The following is a 17,940-nucleotide window of genomic DNA, read 5'->3' as shown; positions in this document are numbered from 1 at the left end:
TTTCTCAGTTGGACTGTGACGTGCAATGAAAAGTGGATTTTGTACAACAACTGGTGATGTCCAGCTCAGTGGTTGGACGAAGTAGAAGCCCAAAGCACTTCCCGAAACCAAACTTGTACCAAAAAAAGGTCCTGGTCACTGTCTGGTGGTCTGCTGCCAGTCTGATCCTCCACAGCTTTCTGAATCCCAGTGAAACCATTACATCTGAGAAGTGTGCTCAGCAAATTGATGAGATGTGCCGAAAACTGCAGCTCCTGCAGCCGGCATTGGTGAACAGAATGGGCCCAGTTCTTCTCCAGGGCAGTGCACAGCCAGCACTGTAGAAGCTTCACGAGCTGGGGACCAAGTTTTGTGTCATTCCCTGTATTCACCCCATCTCTCACCAATCTACTATCACTTCTTCAAGCATCTCGACCACTTTTTGCAGGCAAAATGTTTCCACAACCAGCAGGAGGCAGAAAATGCTTTCCAAGAGTTCGTCGAATCCTGAAGAATGGATTTTTATGCTACAAGAATAAACATTTCTCGTTGGCAAAAATGTGTTGGTTGTAACAGTTCCTATTTTGGTTAATAAAGATGTGTTTGAGCCTGGTTATAATGATTTAAAATTCACAGTCCAAACAATTTACTTTTGTATCAACCTAATAGCATTTATCTAGCTAATCATATGCATTTTTTTGAGCCAGTAAATCTTTTTGTGTTGTTTTCCTTCTTACCTTATCCATTTTCAGAGTACTAATGAGTTGGCTTCCCAGTGTTTTCCAAAGGAGATCAGCGAGTTTTTTTAAGTATCATTATTTAGAAATGATTTTTCATATATTTGATGTTTGAATCTGATGCAGTGTTAGTCTTTTTGCTGCTCACATCAGCTTGTCCTGGGCTGTGAGTTGTTTTCTGTGTCCTGACAAGATTTTCAGTAGTCTTTGATAATTTGTTTTCTGGATAAGATGTTCTAGGCATGTCTTGTGCATTTTCTGCTTCAGACTTGCAGTTAGACATTTCCTCAAGGAGGCTGAGCTTTTTTTTTTTTTTTTGGAAATGGTATTTAGACCGCAATCTCTTTATCCTACATTCAAACAAATGACTTTTTTTTTTTTTTTTGGTCTAACTGAATATAGAACACTTTCAGACTAATAGAAAACTTGAATAGATAGTGCCATATACTCCACAACCAGTTTCCCCTTGTCAAGCAGACTTTTTATTATGGAAATATTCTAGGTGACAAAGGTAGAGAATTCTCTGTGTATCCCATACCTTGCAGTTATCAACTCGGGTCTTTTTTCATGTTGCCCAGTCGTGTCTGTTTGTGACCTCATGGACTGCAGCTTGCCAGGCCTCCCTGTCCCTCACTATCTCCCGGAGTTTGCCCAAGTTCATGTCCAATGCATGGGTGATGTCATCCAGCCATCTGATTCTCTGATGCCCTCTTCTCCTGCCCCCAGTCTTTCCCAGCATCAGAGACTTTTCCAGTGAGTCGACTGTTCATGTCAGGTGACCAAAATACTGGAGCTTTCATCATCAGTCCTTCCAATGAATATTCAGGGTTGATTTTCTTTTAAGATTAACTGGTTTGATCTCCTTGCTGTCCAAGGGACTCTGAGGTGTCTTCTCCAGCACCACAGTTCGAAGACATCAATTCTTTGGTGCTCTGCCTTCTTTATGGTCCAGCTCTCACAACTGTATGTGACCACTGGGAAGACCAGAGCCTTAACTATACGGACCTTTGTAGGCAGTGTGATGTCTCTGCTTTTCAACACACTGTCTAGGTTTGTCATAGCTTTCCTGCCAAAAGCAATTGTGTATGTCCTCATCTACTCTCCCCAAATGATTTTAACAGAAATTCCATGTACTTTATAGAAGTTCTGTCCATAAATATTTCAGTATGTGACTGTAAGGACAGAAATCATTTTAACCAAGTAATTTGTTGAATTTATCTTAAACCATTTTTATTTTCCTAGATTAAATTATATTTGGGTACTTTGAGGCTTTTGTGTCTGTACTCATAGGAAACATTAGTGTGTTACCAAAAGATTCCTTCTCATCTGTCTTGGGAAATGACAGAATAGGTGGTATACTGGGTCCCTGTTTCATCAGGCTTTTCTCTGAAATTTTGGTTGGATGAGCAGACTCACCAGATGAAGTTTGAAATACAGTAATATTTTAAAAGTTTGTGTTTTGTGTTCAATAGTTTTTTCCTTGTTTTTTTATTAGCGTGTATTTGATTTTCTGACTCTTAAGCTCTTGAATAGTTTAAGGAACAAAATTCCATTTTTCCCTTGAAGAGGTAGAGGAATTTATTTACTAAGCTATCTTTTCTGGGCAGATAATTTTGGAAGTAGAGCAGGACAAAGATAATACTCCTTGAATCAGATTGAGTAACATATTTTTCTAGGAAATAACTTTGTCTTTATATAACAGCATGTGCTGTTCTCTTAAAGAAATTTGCTTAGTATTTGTAGTCTTTATATTTCTCTTCTCATTCTTAGGACTATATTTGTTTTCTTCCCCCCTTTTCCAGACTGAATTTATAGACTTTTTGCATTTTGCTTTCTAAGTCATGTTTTCTTGTATCCTTTGTCACTCTCTTTTTTTTTTTTTTTATTAGTTGGAGGTGTCACTCTTTTCAAGGGTGTGTTTGTTAACTTTTTTTGCTTCTTGAACTGACTTCTTTATTTTAAATCTTGTACAAAAGGAAGGTATTTAGGAGATGATCCCCCAAGCTTAGACTTATTTCATAGGTTTTTAAAATGTAGTGTTCTCTTTACTGTTTCTTTTAATAGTTGATTTTCAGTTTTGATTTTTTTAGGTAAGTAGTTATTTTTTATCAGTGTGTTGTAAAGAAGAGGTCCACATCAAATATCTCAAGTAAAATGGGATTTAATCATAGGGATTACATGATCTGACAGGAACTGAGGCCTCCTATTGACTTCTGGAATTGCATCTATCTTTCTAATTTGCCATAGTAGTTTTTCTTACGGCATCAGCTCAATCATGCCTTTGATGGATTGGTGATGTATCTGATTTTTTTAATGCATCCTTACTTACAAATGCAGGTGTAGATTGTTTTAATACTGTAGCTGGAAAAAGTGATACTAATGATGTGATTTGTTAGTTTGCCTCAGCAGCTCTTCTCCTTTCCCTATGTCGTAGCAGATGGAGACTCTACAGAGCTGTATTGATATTTACCATGACGTCTAACCCACTAGAGCTTCCCCCAATTCTGTGCTTTTTTGGGCTCACATAGCACCGTCAACTTGCCTTCACTCCTATATGTAATGTTTCAGTTGTATAAAGTTCCAGCTTTACAGTTTTTTAATAATTTTGACAATGAAAAAGCTTGTTTTACGTTTCTAATCTTAATTGAACGTCAGTTAACCTAGATTAGCTTTATTCAATCAAATTAGCTCTTCTTAGCAATCATGTTATCTTTTTTAAAAATCAGTCATGCCAGCATAGTTCATAAATTTTCTTAAAGTCAGTCCACAAACACTGAGAAATTTCTCTGTCACGCACACAGCAGTTGTAACTGAAGTATTAAGAGGGCAGACTTGGAAGCTGGCAGGATGAACTGGGTAAAATCCCCTTGAAAAGGAGTGTTATTAAAAAGACTGACATCAGAGGTTGGTGGAAAGCAGTAGCTGAAACCCATTTTTGGTAGTATTCATAGCAGGCTCACTCTACCTGGTGACTGCTGAAATTGGTTGAAGACAGATATTTTTTTGAAAAGGCATAACTTGAAGAAGAAGTGGGATCCAGCGGTGTTTGCCAAGAAACACATATACATAGGAGTTGACTGGTTAAGCTTCTTAGGGGATATCTTAATAGTAAATGCTAAATAAAGGGAGAGTTTTGTTGTTTTAAACTAGAAATTGATTACCAGAAAGATGGCGTGACTGCCGGTGTCCTGTCTTGGTGCCGGGACCTTCAGCTACTGATGGCTGGTGTAAAGCTTTCCACAGGACACTGTGGACTCTCAAAGCCCTCGTCTTTGAGCAAAGGCCTGCAGTACGTTATCTTGGCAGCATTTTGCAGGGCAAAGGCTGCCCTGCCTCCTGTGGTTGTTTCCTTGCCCCTCTCCAAACCTGGGGATTTCTGTTTTGCTTCACAATACTGTAATTCTGCATTCTATCTCTTTATTCATTTTCATTTGTGTATTTACAATAGATGTTAGACCAAGTACATTAGCATTCTTTGCCAAATAAAGTTCCCATTGAAAATGAGTGTTGTGAGACCTCCCAGGAATTCCTTTTTGAGAGTCAAGCTTTAGAATGCCTTGTGGTCTATTTTATCATTTCTGTAAAACAAAGTTTCCTTAAAATGAAGAATTACCTGAAAATAAGGGTAAGGAGAGACACCATGAGTTCTGAGTTAGCTTGATTTCTTTATAAAGAATCACAGATATCTTTTATCTGTAGGACTGTCATTGTTGACTGTTTGTGGTGTTCGTGTTCTCCTCACAACTCGTTCAGCTCTCACTAGTGTTAGTTGTTAGATTTACTGTTTGTGCTACTGTAGTATAAGCAGATTTCAGTTGACGAATTTTTTAAGATTGAGGACTTTGGGAAAGAGGCATTGCATTTCTTGCTTGGGAGGAAACTTCCTGAAAAGCTGTCATAGTCTTTATATGCTTGAAACTGTGACTCTTAACTGGTGTGCCATGAGATAGGCCAGAAATTCTTGTTTTCCATCTTTGTTGTCCTGAGCATAGGAGTTCAGTTCAATTCAGTCGCTTAATGGTGTCCAACTCTTTGTTTGACCCCATGGACTGCAGCAGCCAGGCTTCCCTGTCCATCACCAGCTCCCAGAGCTTACTCAAACTCATGTCCATCGCATTGGTGATGCCATCCAACCATCTCATCCTCTGTTGCCCCCTTCTCCTTCTGCCTTCAATTTTCCCCAGCATCAGGGTCTTTTCCAATGAGTCGGTTCTTCGCATCAGGTGGCCAAAGCATACGGGTAGGGTAAGATAAATAAAATCTTCCTTTTACCCATGGGGGAAGTGAAGCAAATTAAAATATAATGATCGTGGTACTTGTGATATATGTTGCTGTTAGAGTATGACTTAGATCCATACTGTCCAGGGTGGTTGCTCCTCCACCGTGGCTCCCTACGCCCCCTCAGTTAGTCCAAACTGAGATGTACTCAAGTGTGAGATCACACTGGGTATTGAAAACTTTGTATGAAAAAAGATCTTGTTGACACTTAAAAAATGAACTATGTTTCAATTGCAACCACTTTTTACATGTTGAAATAATGCTTTTGATATATTGGATTAAATAAAGTATATTATCAAAGTAAATTTAAAATGTATTTTAATGTGGTCACCAGATAGTTTCGAATTATATATGTGGTTCCTATTTCTATTGAATTGTACTGATCAAGAATATAAAGTGCTTGCTGGGATTACAATGTAATATTCTCTGACTTGTACAATTTGAAATTTGGAGACAGAGTATTTGAAGTAGAATTATGATACAGCATATACATTCAGATTACTTTGATATATTTAAATTTATTTGCAGTTTGGAAAACTGGCAAGTATTCCTAACAACTGTTTTAAATACCAAGAAGAGTTTAGCAATTGTTCTTGGGTTATCAGTGACACTTAAAAGTGCAAAACAGAGGCATTATTATGAGTCACTGCCAACCGTAGTATGGCCCCTGCATACTCACCAGATTGAATAGGCATCCCAGGCAGCTATAGAGTGTGTATTGCCGAGGAGGAGGGCTGGTTGGTTTCAGAAAGGGCTTTTGGACAACTCAGGTCTTACTCCTCTTTCCGGGCAGATGATGCTTGTGCGGCACAGGTGGAACTGACCCCATTGTGGTTTTCCTCTGAGTTCAGAATTGACTGAAAATGACGTAAGTGGGTGGGTTTATGACGCAGTAAATGATAGGAAAAATTTACTAGGTTTGTTGAATAAATAAGGTGAAATGTGGAACAGAGCTATTTATAGCCTTCATTTTACACCATAGAGTTCTTGTTTTACACGTGACAATTTCAGTCATTTCAGGAGTTCGACTGCTGAATAAAGATGATGTGATTTTTATCTTTAGTATTAAAAAAAAAAAATCCTTATTTTCTTGGTGATTAAGTGAAGTCGCTCAGTCGTGTCCGACTCTTTGCGACACCATGGACTGTAGCCTACCACGCTCCTCCATCCATAGAATTTTCCAGGAAATAGTACTGGAGTGGGTTGCCATTTCCTTCTCCAGGGAATCTTCTCAACCCAGGGATCGAACGCAGGTCTTCCGCCTTGCAGGCAGACGCTTTACTGTCTGAACCACCAGGGAAACCCTGTTGTCCCTTAATATTGGAGTTGGGGTGAAAAATTTATAGGATTTTGGATTATAGTTCTGTCTTGATTTTGTAGATTTTTCCTGCTTAGCATCAGAAACTTTAGACGTACATTGTTGTAGAAACTTAAATTTTTTTGTTTAATTGGTGATAATACTGTAATAAATATTACACTGTGTATTGTACACTGTGAAAAGGAGTATTTTCATTGGTTATAGATTTCATAGTCAGACAGTGAAGTGGTCAACAGAAACCAACAGACCATAGATTTCCAAAACGGAGAACAGCAAAACATAATTAAAACCATAATGTGAATGTGATGGCGGGGAAGGGTGGTGATGGTAGAAACAGTTAACAATTGTAAGTGATATGTGAAAATGCTGATTACTAGCACATGCCAGTTGATATTAACAGAATGTTGGAAAAATCTGATTTTACAGTATATCTTAGATAGGGTTTTCATATGTTTGGGGCTGACTATTGGCTTACATCCTTTTTTTTTTTTCCTTTTAGAATATGGTATCTAGTTTTAGGGTTTCTGAACTCCAAGTGTTACTAGGCTTTGCCGGACGGAATAAAAGTGGACGTAAGCATGACCTCCTGATGAGGGCGTTGCATTTGTTGAAGAGTGGCTGCAGCCCTGCGGTTCAGATTAAAATCCGAGAATTGTATAGACGCCGATACCCGCGGACTCTCGAAGGCCTTTCTGATTTATCCGCAATCAAATCACCGGTTTTCAGTTTGGATGGTGGCTCCTCACCTGTAGAGCCTGACTTGGCTGTGGCTGGGATCCACGCGTTGCCTTCCACTTCAGTCACACCTCACTCCCCGTCCTCTCCTGTTGGTTCTGTGCTGCTTCAAGATACTAAACCCGCGTTTGAGATGCAGCAGCCATCTCCCCCAATCCCTCCTGTCCATCCTGATGTGCAGTTAAAAAACTTACCCTTTTACGATGTCCTTGATGTTCTCATCAAGCCCACGAGTTTAGGTAAGTGTTAGAGAAATCCGTTTCTTCTGGACAAGAGAGTAAATAAAGCAAGAGGGCTTCGACTGTTAAGTAATGAATTGCTGTTGGTATTATAAAATTCAAATGCCAAATGCTTAAATGTACAGGTAAAAAGAAATACGGGCAACCATGACAAATCTGGCATAAAACTTAATTCGTTGATCAAATTTCCTTTTTACAGCTTAGAACTCAAATTGCTTCAGTGTGTATACAAACAGACACAAATCGTATTTATTGCCTGGGATTCTGCCTTTTGATATTTTTGCTGTTTTTACAGAGACTTAGTTTCTGTTCAACATGGCTTTTAAAACTGTTTTTTTCAAGAAATAAATCTTTTTTACTTAAATTTTTCCTAAAGTGACAGAGTTTGCCACATTTTTTAGCTTTTTGTTTAATAACCGGTGACTGTGCAGAAATGGTAGTAAATTTTATATTGTTAGACATTGATACATGTGACTCCAACAAATTTTTACGTCAGTTGATGACTTCTGTGCTGTAATGGCATAATTTCCTGCTGGTTAATGAAATTATTTACAGAGGTATTTGAATTTGTTGATAAATTGTTTGGGAAATGACATTTCATAGTTAGGCTGGGAGATCATTTTCCTGTCCATCCTAGGAAAAACACTTTTTTTGTTTCAAGTCATTTGAAAACTCTCTTAAATATATTAATATGCTTTTTTCATTTTGTATAGGATTACACTTGTACATCTTGGTTGGGCTAGAAGGGAGTTTTGAGGTTAATGGGGAGGTAAATGGGGTCAGTATGGCTCCTTATGTTGTTTTGTTTAGCACAGCTGAACCAGGCAGGTAGAATAATGTATTTTATCTCTTCATTACATTCATTCTGAAATAAGGACTCTGTATTTGTTCATGTTTTATTGTTTGTACAGTCCTGTGAGCAGAATTATTGCATCATAGAGTGAGGACTCCTGATAACATTGTGCTAGGTTAGTTTCCAGTACAACTGTGCCAGTGTGAATTCCACGAAGTGAGAGACTGTCTCTCATTGCAGTTTTTCTTCCAACTTTTATCTTGTTTAGATTTTTCATTTGTATAATTAATAGCAGGAACAAACATCTAAAATGTGTATTACCTGTGTTTCTTTTATGGTTTTACTTTCATTTTTAAACCAGGTTCGTTTATCTGGTTAAAATGTTTCCATAATTTATTTCTCCTTTTTTCATGGTTTTTGATTTGTATCAGTGCATATGTAGTATCATTCACATGTTTCTTAGCAATCACTATAAAATTATTTGTGTTTGGAGAAGGATTCAGATTAGTAGTGTGTGTAGGTGACCCTGCCTCCAGGGACTCCTCAGGAATATGGCTAAAGGCAGGACTGAGAAGAGGCGGCTGTCTGGGGTCCTGGTTCCACTGGAAGGTTGAGTGCCTGGAAGGAAGACGGCTGGAGATGGAGAGAAGATGCAGCAAGGTGTCTTCGCTGCCCCTGGCATCCGTGGGGCACCAGGCAGCGAACTCTGAAGAGGCTTCATGGAGTGCTTCGCGTTTCATGCTTTCCCTGTGTTCAGAAACAGAAATAGGAATTTGGTTCCTTTTCCATGTTCTTCATAGGTTTTTCTTTCATTAACCTCAGTAAGGTTAAAGGAAGGTAATAGGCTTTTTATAAATTTACTACAATTTTTGTATCTTGTGTGATTTAATAATGATGTTAATAATACTGGAGGCATTTTGTGTTGAAGAGTGATTAAGAAGCAAACCTGCCTTTTGCTCATAATTTACATTAGAATGTAAGAGATACATATAACCTCGGGACTTATAAAATAATCTTTTGCTCCTGAGCTAAAAAATTGTCGATGTGTGTATTTTTCAAGAGTCCTGCTTATCGTTGTTTCTGTAAACTTTATAAACTGATTTCTTGTTTTAAAACAAGGCTTAAACATTTCCTTATCCTGCTTTCCTTAAGAAAGAAAAGAAAACAATTTTCTTAATGTATATATTCTTAGATTCATAAAACAGTGATCTAAAAAAGGCTAGTGTCATACTGTCTAAAGCAATGCAGTGACATTCAGGAATTGCTTTTAAGTTTTAATGATTTGGTTATATCATGTTGAAAATACTTGTAAAAATAAAAATTTTGGGTAAATCCATTTATTTGGAGCACTATTATGGAGACCCCTACTTACATTTGGGAAATGAGAAGTAGAAAGCGTTATGAATTGAAAGAGATCCAAAACCATATTTCAGAGCACATATTCTTGACATCCATATTCTTGATTTAATATATAGTTGATTAGATGATTTCTAAGCCATCAACATATTGTTGAGCAGGAATTAATTAACAACATGGGAAAGACTGGAAGAGCCCTCATAGGAAAAAAAAAAACAACCGAAAAGTCAAAAAATGTTACAAAACCTCTTGGGAACATTGAAACCAATAGCCTCTTAGTATTGAGGGATTTGCTGTTACAGCAAGGTGCATCTGTAGATGCTAAACAAAACTGTCATGACAAATACATTCTACTTAAGAAGATACATTATTATATAGTTTTGCAATTTGGTATTATTTCTATTAAAAGTAAAAAAATTATTTTAGCATTTAAAATGATAGACTATTGCATCTAAAAAGTGTGAGTGTATACAATAATACTATATGAATTTCCCTATAGCTGAGGTTTTACTGTAACAAATGAATTATCCCCTAATCTGAAAACAAGTTAATAAAATTTCTCTTCTCCCTTAAATAGCTATTCTCATTTGCTTTTGCTTTCACTGGCAGTATTTTTGTCTTTTTGTTTTTTTTTTTCCTATTTTCTGTTTCTTCTTTTTTTTTATTCTTTTGATGATGAAATCCTTTCTCGTTAAAAAATTTGTGTATATTCAGTCTGTATAAAAGAATATATTAAAGACATTATTATAAAGAATATCTATGAATGAAAACCTGTGAAACCACTACCCATTTTTTAGGAAAGGAACATTGCCAGTATCTTTGAAACCTTCTTGCCTTTTCCTCTTTGAGTTAAATCACTGTTCTGGATTTCTGTTTCCTCTTGCTTGTTTTACCATATATGTGTGAGAAAAAGTAATGTTCAGTTAACTTGCTTTTGAAATGTATATGTGGTATACTGTGTATATATTCTTCTGTGACTAGCTCTTTTTGTTCATTCTCTTTTTAAGCATCTATATGTTGATGTGTCAAACTGTTTAATATTATGAAATACCTTCAAAATATTGAGTCTTTGATTCCTTAAAGTTTCTTTACTTTGTTTTTCAGTTTACAAAAGTAATTTATGCTAGTAATTGATAACTTCAGACATGGAAGCATAACAGAAAGGAAAAGTCCCTCATAGCCACAGTTATTACACAGCTAGAGTCATTATCAGTAATTAACTGTTTCTCTGGCATGTTATGTCATCTTTTTTCTCATTTAAAACAATTCTCATTTTTCTGTATTAAAAATGCCCTTTCTTACCGCAGAGCCACTGTGCCACTTTTCTGGTGGAGGGGCAAGGGCATTACTCTGCTTGACTCTCCTGTGACGAGCACCTTCTGGAGTTCTGTGCTGTGACCGTCTTCAGTGTGTCTCTTAGAAATAAATGATGCATCTGTAGACGATAGTAGGTCTGTTATCTTGTAGATGTACCACAGCTGAACCAGTGTTCTGTTGATGTACGTTTTCAGTTGTTATTTATTCAGAAGTATTTTTGTGTATAGCATGTCTTGGGGCACTGTCTTACAGCCGTTGCTGCTCTGAGCATTTTTGCGTGTGTTTCTGAATACTCGCACTGCATATTCACAAAGTGTAAATGCCTTGATGGGAATTTGTTGGGTCAGAGAGTATGATTATGTAATATTTTGATATTCAGTTTTTGCAGAGAAGTTTGGCAGTTGCTTCAAAAGCATTGTACCAGTTTCTACTTCCAATAATGTATGAATGTGTTATTTTCCTTATACCTTATCAGCATTGTATTGTTGGTCTTTTAATCTTTGTAATCTGGTAGGTGACAGAGTAATAAATAAAGGTCAGTATCTTTTCATAGTATTAAATTTCTGAATATTAGGAAATACTCATTAAGCCTCTGGGTACAGTTAACAGTTAATGGACTTCCCTGATGGCTCAGTGGTAAAGAATCTGCCTACAATGCAGGAGACGTGGCAGGAGCCGTTGGTTTGATCCCTGGATCTGGACGATACCCTGGCGAAGGGAATGAAAACCCACTCTAGTATTCTTGCTTGGGAAATCCTGTGGGCAGAGAAGCCTCATAGACTACAGTCCATGAGGTTGCAAAACAGTTGGACACAACTTGGCAACTAAACAACAACAATAACAAAGTGATATGCACATTAATGTAAAGCCATTAAAATATAATCTCATAACAAGTTCTTAATGAGGGTTTAATTGGATATGGTCATGTAGCCTAATTGTAGAGAAGTCAGAAGTATGGCGTGGGCTTTAGGAATTTTACTATTTAATTGGAGAGAATGTTAAGGTCACGGAAAAGCAGCAAGCAGTTATATGCTTGTATGATGAAACCCTATAATTTGTGAACCTAAAGCTTAAATATTGTATTGGCCTAATGAATGGGAAAGTTAATCTAGACTTCTTGGGAAAGTTAATCAAGACTTCTTGGAGTAAGAGTGGTAACTTGAGGGAGCTTTGAAGGATGAATGTGCCTGCTCTGAATCAGTCAAGTTTATGGGAGAGTAGACATCAAGAAAAGACAGATCTAAGTAGTCAAAGGAGTAGAAATAAAAATGGCACAGTTCTGAGACCTGATAGTGAAGAAACTGCTTTGAATAGAGCAGGACTTAGGGAGACATTGCAAATGTAGATTTGCTAGGAACGACATTGTCATGGAGGTCCTTATAAATAAGGCACTGTGAATGTGGTTCGTTCAGAGATAAGATGATCTTAGCATTTTTCAGCGGGGGAACGATGATGAAAAAGTTTTACGAAGGATGACGAGCTCTGCATTGATGTTCTGATGAGGGACCAGCAGGGAGGCGGGGCTGCCCCTTCATTTGTACAAAGTGATTCTAGGTTTTGGGGAGGATGGTGGTGGTGAAAATAGGAGGCAGTTGATAAGAAAATTAAAAAAGCAAATCAAAACAACAGAACTTAATGAGGCACTGTCTACAGGGGTGAAGATGAAGGACTAAAGGGAAGGAAAGGAGTGATTTCTGTGATTGAACAATTGGTAACAAGTCTCCTCACTCAATTCTGAATTAAAGCCACTGTTTTACAGGAAGCATGAATACTAGCACTCTGCCCTCCCCAAATGATCTTTGTAGCTGATGTATTTATAGAGTGAAAAGTATTTTAGTATTAAACATCACTGATGATAATTAATATGACTATTTTTGTAAAGATAAAATTCAGGTGATTCAAGTTTGCTGTATTCTGTTTAAATCTCATAAAATTTGAAAAATTTTGGTGTGTGCATAGGAGGATTATTTTAAAATGTTCTCATAAAGCAATCTTTAGTGATAATTGTAACCGATCGGTTATTGGAATTTAGATGCGTATTCAGTCAAGTGTTCATTGAAGGCATTCATTGTTTAAATGAGTACTAGAACATAATTGAATAATGGGTCAGTGTAAAACTGTGAAAAGTTCTTTGTGAAGAAAATACATGTCAATTTTTAAAAATGCACTTCTGAAGAATGACTTCATTAGATAATCTTTTTTAACTACATAATCTTCTGTATGCTGAAAATTATTTATGTCTTAATAACTCTCCCAACTTAGAAGTTTCAGAGTTTTAAATTTTCTCTTAAATGAGTGCTCTGTGTATGTAATTGAGTACAAAGTGTTGAAAACAAAACACAACAAAGAAAGAAACAAAACAAACAAAAACTCCTGAATCTTGACTAGAGTTCTCCTGGAGAGAGTTTTTTTTACTTCCTCAGACTTTTCATTGGAAGATACTGTAGTCAAGGATGAAATGTAATAATTTTGAAGGGTTGTGTTATATTTTGATTATGATTAGAATATTACAATAAAGAATGGTAAATGTTTAAAATTGAACCTGCTTTAGAGTGATCTTCCTTTCATGATTCCAAGATGCATGTAACTCAGTACTTTATTTTGGTGTATTTTAACAATAAAAATTTCAAAATTTGGCAGTCTTTATCAGAAGTGCCTGGTTGTTGTAGGTTCTTCTATTATTGAATTTGTTATTGGAATACTACCTTTCTTTTTTTTTCCTCTTCAGTTCAAAGCAGTATTCAGCGGTTTCAAGAGAAGTTTTTTATTTTTGCTCTGACACCTCAGCAAGTTAGAGAGATATGCATATCCAGGTAAGAGGAGTTTGGAATGTGTTTTCTGGGATGTTGGTGTCTTAGTCTGCTCTGCTTGCTATAGTAGAGTACCACAGATGGAGTGGCTTAAACAACAGAAATTTTTCTTCTCACATTTCAGGGGACTTGAAGTCCAAAAGTAATTGACAGATTTCATTTCTTCTGAGGCCTCTCTCCTTGGCTTGCGTTGCAAGTGGCTGCCTTCTTGCTGTGGCCTTCTTCACATGGCCTTCCCTCTGTGTGCCTGTGTATTCCTGGTGTGTCTTCCTCTTCTTATGAGGACAGTAGTCCTGGTGGATTAAGGCTCCACCCTTGGGACCTCATTTAACCTTAATGACCTCTTTAAAGCCCCGACTTCATAGTCACATTGGGAGTTAGGGCTTTAGCATATGAATTTTGGGGGGACACAATTCCGTCCATAACAATTGAGCCATTTCTCCTTAAGTAAGCATAGTATACTTTGACTAAGGTTAGACAGATATTTAATAGATACTCTGGAACCAGACATCTTGGAGTGTGAAGTCAAGTGGGCCTTCGGAAGCATCGCTACTAACAAAGCTAGTGGAGGTGATGAAATTCCAGTGAGCTATTTCAAATCCTAAAAGGTGATGCTGTTAACGTGCCACACTCAGTATGCCAGCAAATTTGGAAAACTCAGAAGTAGCCACAGAATTGGAAAAAGTCAGTTTTCATTCCAGTCCCAAAGAAGGGCAGTGCCGAATGTACAAACTGCCGCACAGTTGCACTCATTTCACATACTCAACATCCTTCAAGTAAGGCTTCAGCAGTGTATGAAATGAGAACTTCCAGATGTACAAGCTGGATTTACAAAAAGCAGAGGAACCAAAGATCAAATTCTGTGATCTGTTGGATCATAGAAAAAGCAGGAGAATTCTGGAAAAACATCTGCTTCATTGACTGCACTAAAGCTTTTGAATGTGTAGATCACAACAAACTGGAAAATTGTTAAAAGAGACGGGGATACCAGGCCACCTTACCTGCCTCTGGAGAAACCTGTATGCAGCTCAAGAAGCAACAGTTAGAACCAGACGTGGGACAACAGATTTGTTCCAAATTGGGAAAGGAATATGTCAAGGCTGTATATAGTCATCCTGGTTATTTAACTTATATTCATACATCATGTGAAATTTCAGGCTGGATGAAGCACAAGCTAAAATCAAGATTGCCAGGAGAAATATCAATAACCTCAGATATGCAAATGACACCACCCTTATGGCAGAAAGTGTAGAGGAATTAAAGAGCCTCTTGATGAAAGTGAAAGAGGAGAGTGAAAAAGCTGGCTTAAAACTCAGCATTCGGAAAATGAAGATCATGGCATGCGGTCCCATCACTTCATGGCAAACAGATGGGGAAACAATGGAAACAGTGACAGACTTTATTTTCTTGGGCTCCAAAATCACTGCAGATGGTGACTGCAGCCATGACATTAAAAGTTGCTTGCTCCTTGGAAGAAAAGCAATGACAAACCTAGACAGCATATTAAATTGCAGAAACATTACTTTGCTGACAAAGGTCTGTCTAGTCAAAGGTATGGTTTTTCCAGTAGTTACGTACATATGTGAGAGCTGGACAATAAAATAGGCTGAGCACCAAAGAATTGATGCTTTCGAACTGTGGTCATGGAGAAGATTCTTGAGAGTCCCTTGGACTGCAAGGAGATCCAACCAGTCCATGCTAAAGGGAATCAGCCCGGAATATTCATTGGAAGGACTGATGCTGAAGCTGAAGCTCCAATACTTTGGCGACCTGATGTGAAGAGCCGATACATTGGAAAAGACCCTGATGCTGGGAAAGATTGAAGGTAGGAGGAGAAAGGGATGACAGAGGATGAGATGGTTGGATGGCATCACCGACTTAGTGAACATGAATTTGAGCAAACTCTGGGAGATGGTGAAGGACAGGGAAGTCTGGTGTGCTGCTGTCCATGGGGTCACAAAGAGGTGGACATGACTGAATGACTGAACAACAATTAGAAAAACATTTTAATTTTTGAATAAAACCCCTTTGAATTACTTTCTGTCACTTCTGGCAGTAATTTTTTTTTTTAATGAAAATTTAATTCCAAATATAGTAACATAAAAAAGAATTGTGTTAACAGCCCCAAAGATAGAATGACATAAAGTTCATCACCCAGACGCTTTTTTATAGTGAATGTGGACATTAATAATTTTTCTGGGATAAGAACATAAACTAGAGGACCATTCTGAGCTATGTGGTTACCTGGGCCAGAAAAATTAGCAGAAATCTGAAAACATTTATGAAAAGTACTCTGAGCTTTGCCATTTCAAAAAATAGGATAAACTTAAACACCTTTATTAAGAGCAATGAACTAAAAAGAGATAGGAAAGAAAAGGAAATCTGTACTATATACTTTTCCAATTAAATAAGTCATCTTTGGTGTTAATACATTATTTATAAGACTTTAAAAAGATTTAAATGATATTCTGGAATTGTAGAGTTAAAATTTGGAACCCAGAATTGAGCAAATTAGAGATCTTTTTGCATCCTTTCAGCTCTTCTTACCTTCTGTGAGATGTTAATACAAGTTTTTAAAAAATAAAGGTCCTGCAGTTAAGTTTTGGAAATTCTATATTCAAGGTAGTTTCAAAAGTTCTTCAAGTCAGACTTTTCAGTCTTTCTTATGTTAATGTGCATCAGAATTTATGGATTTCTCTTAAACACCCTAACATCTTGAAGATGAACACAATGTTGTCAGGTGGAATAGTATGGGATACAACTTTAGATTTTTTCACTGATCACATCACTGCTCTCAACAAAGCCTCAGAATAATTTTATACCTTGACTTGGTAAAATTTGAGCTCCCTAGAAGGGAAAAAGACCAAACATTGGACAGTAAAAGAGAAAAAGGGGACAGTACTAAGGATTAGTCCAAAAGACCCAATATTCAAATAATAGGGGTTTTGGAAAATTTAGAGAAGGAAATTATCAAAGAAGTAAAATGAATGCACATGTTCACTGGTGGCAAGAGATTGCAGGACATTTTTATATAGGAAGTACTTTCAAACTTGGGAGTACTAATAAACCAACTGAGAAATGAATAGGGTAAATTAAAAGTTATATTTTATATCCCAAGCCACATCATTATTATTTAGTATTGTTTGTTATTCACTGATGATGCCTTGCTTGAGAACATTTCCTAAGGGTTCATTAGCTACAAAGCATTATATTATATGGCATGTCTCCTTTCCACAAGTTGCAATCCAGTTAATGAACTGGCTTATATACATAAAATGATTGTTGGCATTACAGTGTGTCACATGGAAAACACCAATGTAGTAATGACAAATAAGAGCTGATTTATAGATGGAGGAGATTACTACAAGCTTCTTTAGGGTGTTGGGTTGGCCTTTGCTGGAGGGAGATTATTTAATCACTGGGTTTCAAAATACATTTTTAAGTGAACAAAGCATGGAATTTGAATAATATGTACCATTAATTAGCCTTAAAAAGGGCCTCCCTGGTTGCTCAGCTGGTAAAGAATCCGCCTGCAATGCAGGAAAGTGAAAGTGAAGTCGCTCAGTCGTGTCCGACTCTTTGTGATCCCATAGATCCTCCATCCGTGGAACTTTCCAGACAAGAATACTGGAGTGGGCTGCCATTTCCTTCTCCAGGGGATATTCCCAACCCAGGGATCCAACCAGGGTCTCCAGCATTGCAAGCAGACAATTTTACCGTCTGAGCCACCAGGGAAGCCCTACCTCAGTTCAATTCCTGGGTGGGGAAGAGCCCCTGGAGAAGGAAATGGGAACCCACTCCGTATTCTTGCGTGGAGAATCCCATGGACAGAGGAACCTGGTGGGCTGCAGTCCATGGGGTCGCAAGGAGTCAGACACAACTGAGTGACTAAGCACACACACTGTCTTAAAAAGGCGTGTGTGTAATTTGCTTAAGTGTATAGCATATGTCTGGACAAATATGGTAAGTTGCCTCTGGAGGAGGGAATCAGGTGGCCGTGGTCCAAGCTGAGGGAATTTTTTCACTTTATATCTTTTTTAGTATCTTTTTGAAGTTTGAACTGTGTGAATGTTATTAGTCAAAAAATGAATGACTAAATAATTAATTTCAATAAAAATTTTTAATCATGGTTGTCTCTGGGATGGATGGTAGTGATGGTATAGTATAAATGTACTTAAAGCCACAAAACTACACTTCAAGATGGTTAACATGATAAATCTTACCTTAGGAATATTTATCCACAAAAAATTTTTAAAAATACTAACCATAATAGGCTATTAGTGATCCTCCCAACAAAAAAGACAAAAGACACCCATGTTGTCCCTGCAAGCTCCAACCTTTACAGAGTTGGCTAATCAAATAGTAAAAAAAAATTTCC

At 37.3% G+C, this 17,940-nt stretch overlaps 1 protein-coding gene across 9 annotated transcripts in view; it reads left to right on the top strand.

Moving 5' to 3' along the window:
* PIAS2 (protein inhibitor of activated STAT 2) overlaps positions 1–17,940 on the top strand; it is a 100,255-nt gene that overhangs the window by 26,010 nt on the left and 56,305 nt on the right. For all 9 annotated transcript variants that reach the window (XM_043443703.1, XM_043443696.1, XM_043443699.1 and 6 more), the window contains 2 exons: positions 6,812–7,286; positions 13,481–13,565. In XM_043443703.1, coding sequence (XP_043299638.1) covers positions 6,812–7,286; positions 13,481–13,565 — 560 coding nt within the window. The remainder of the gene's footprint in view (positions 1–6,811; positions 7,287–13,480; positions 13,566–17,940) is intronic.

The sequence above is a fragment of the Cervus canadensis genome, chromosome 23 (assembly GCF_019320065.1).
Source record: "Cervus canadensis isolate Bull #8, Minnesota chromosome 23, ASM1932006v1, whole genome shotgun sequence".
Lineage (NCBI taxonomy): Eukaryota > Metazoa > Chordata > Mammalia > Artiodactyla > Cervidae > Cervus > Cervus canadensis.
The sequence above is the reverse complement of the archived record's forward strand: the minus strand, read 5'-3'. Positions and strand labels throughout refer to the sequence as shown.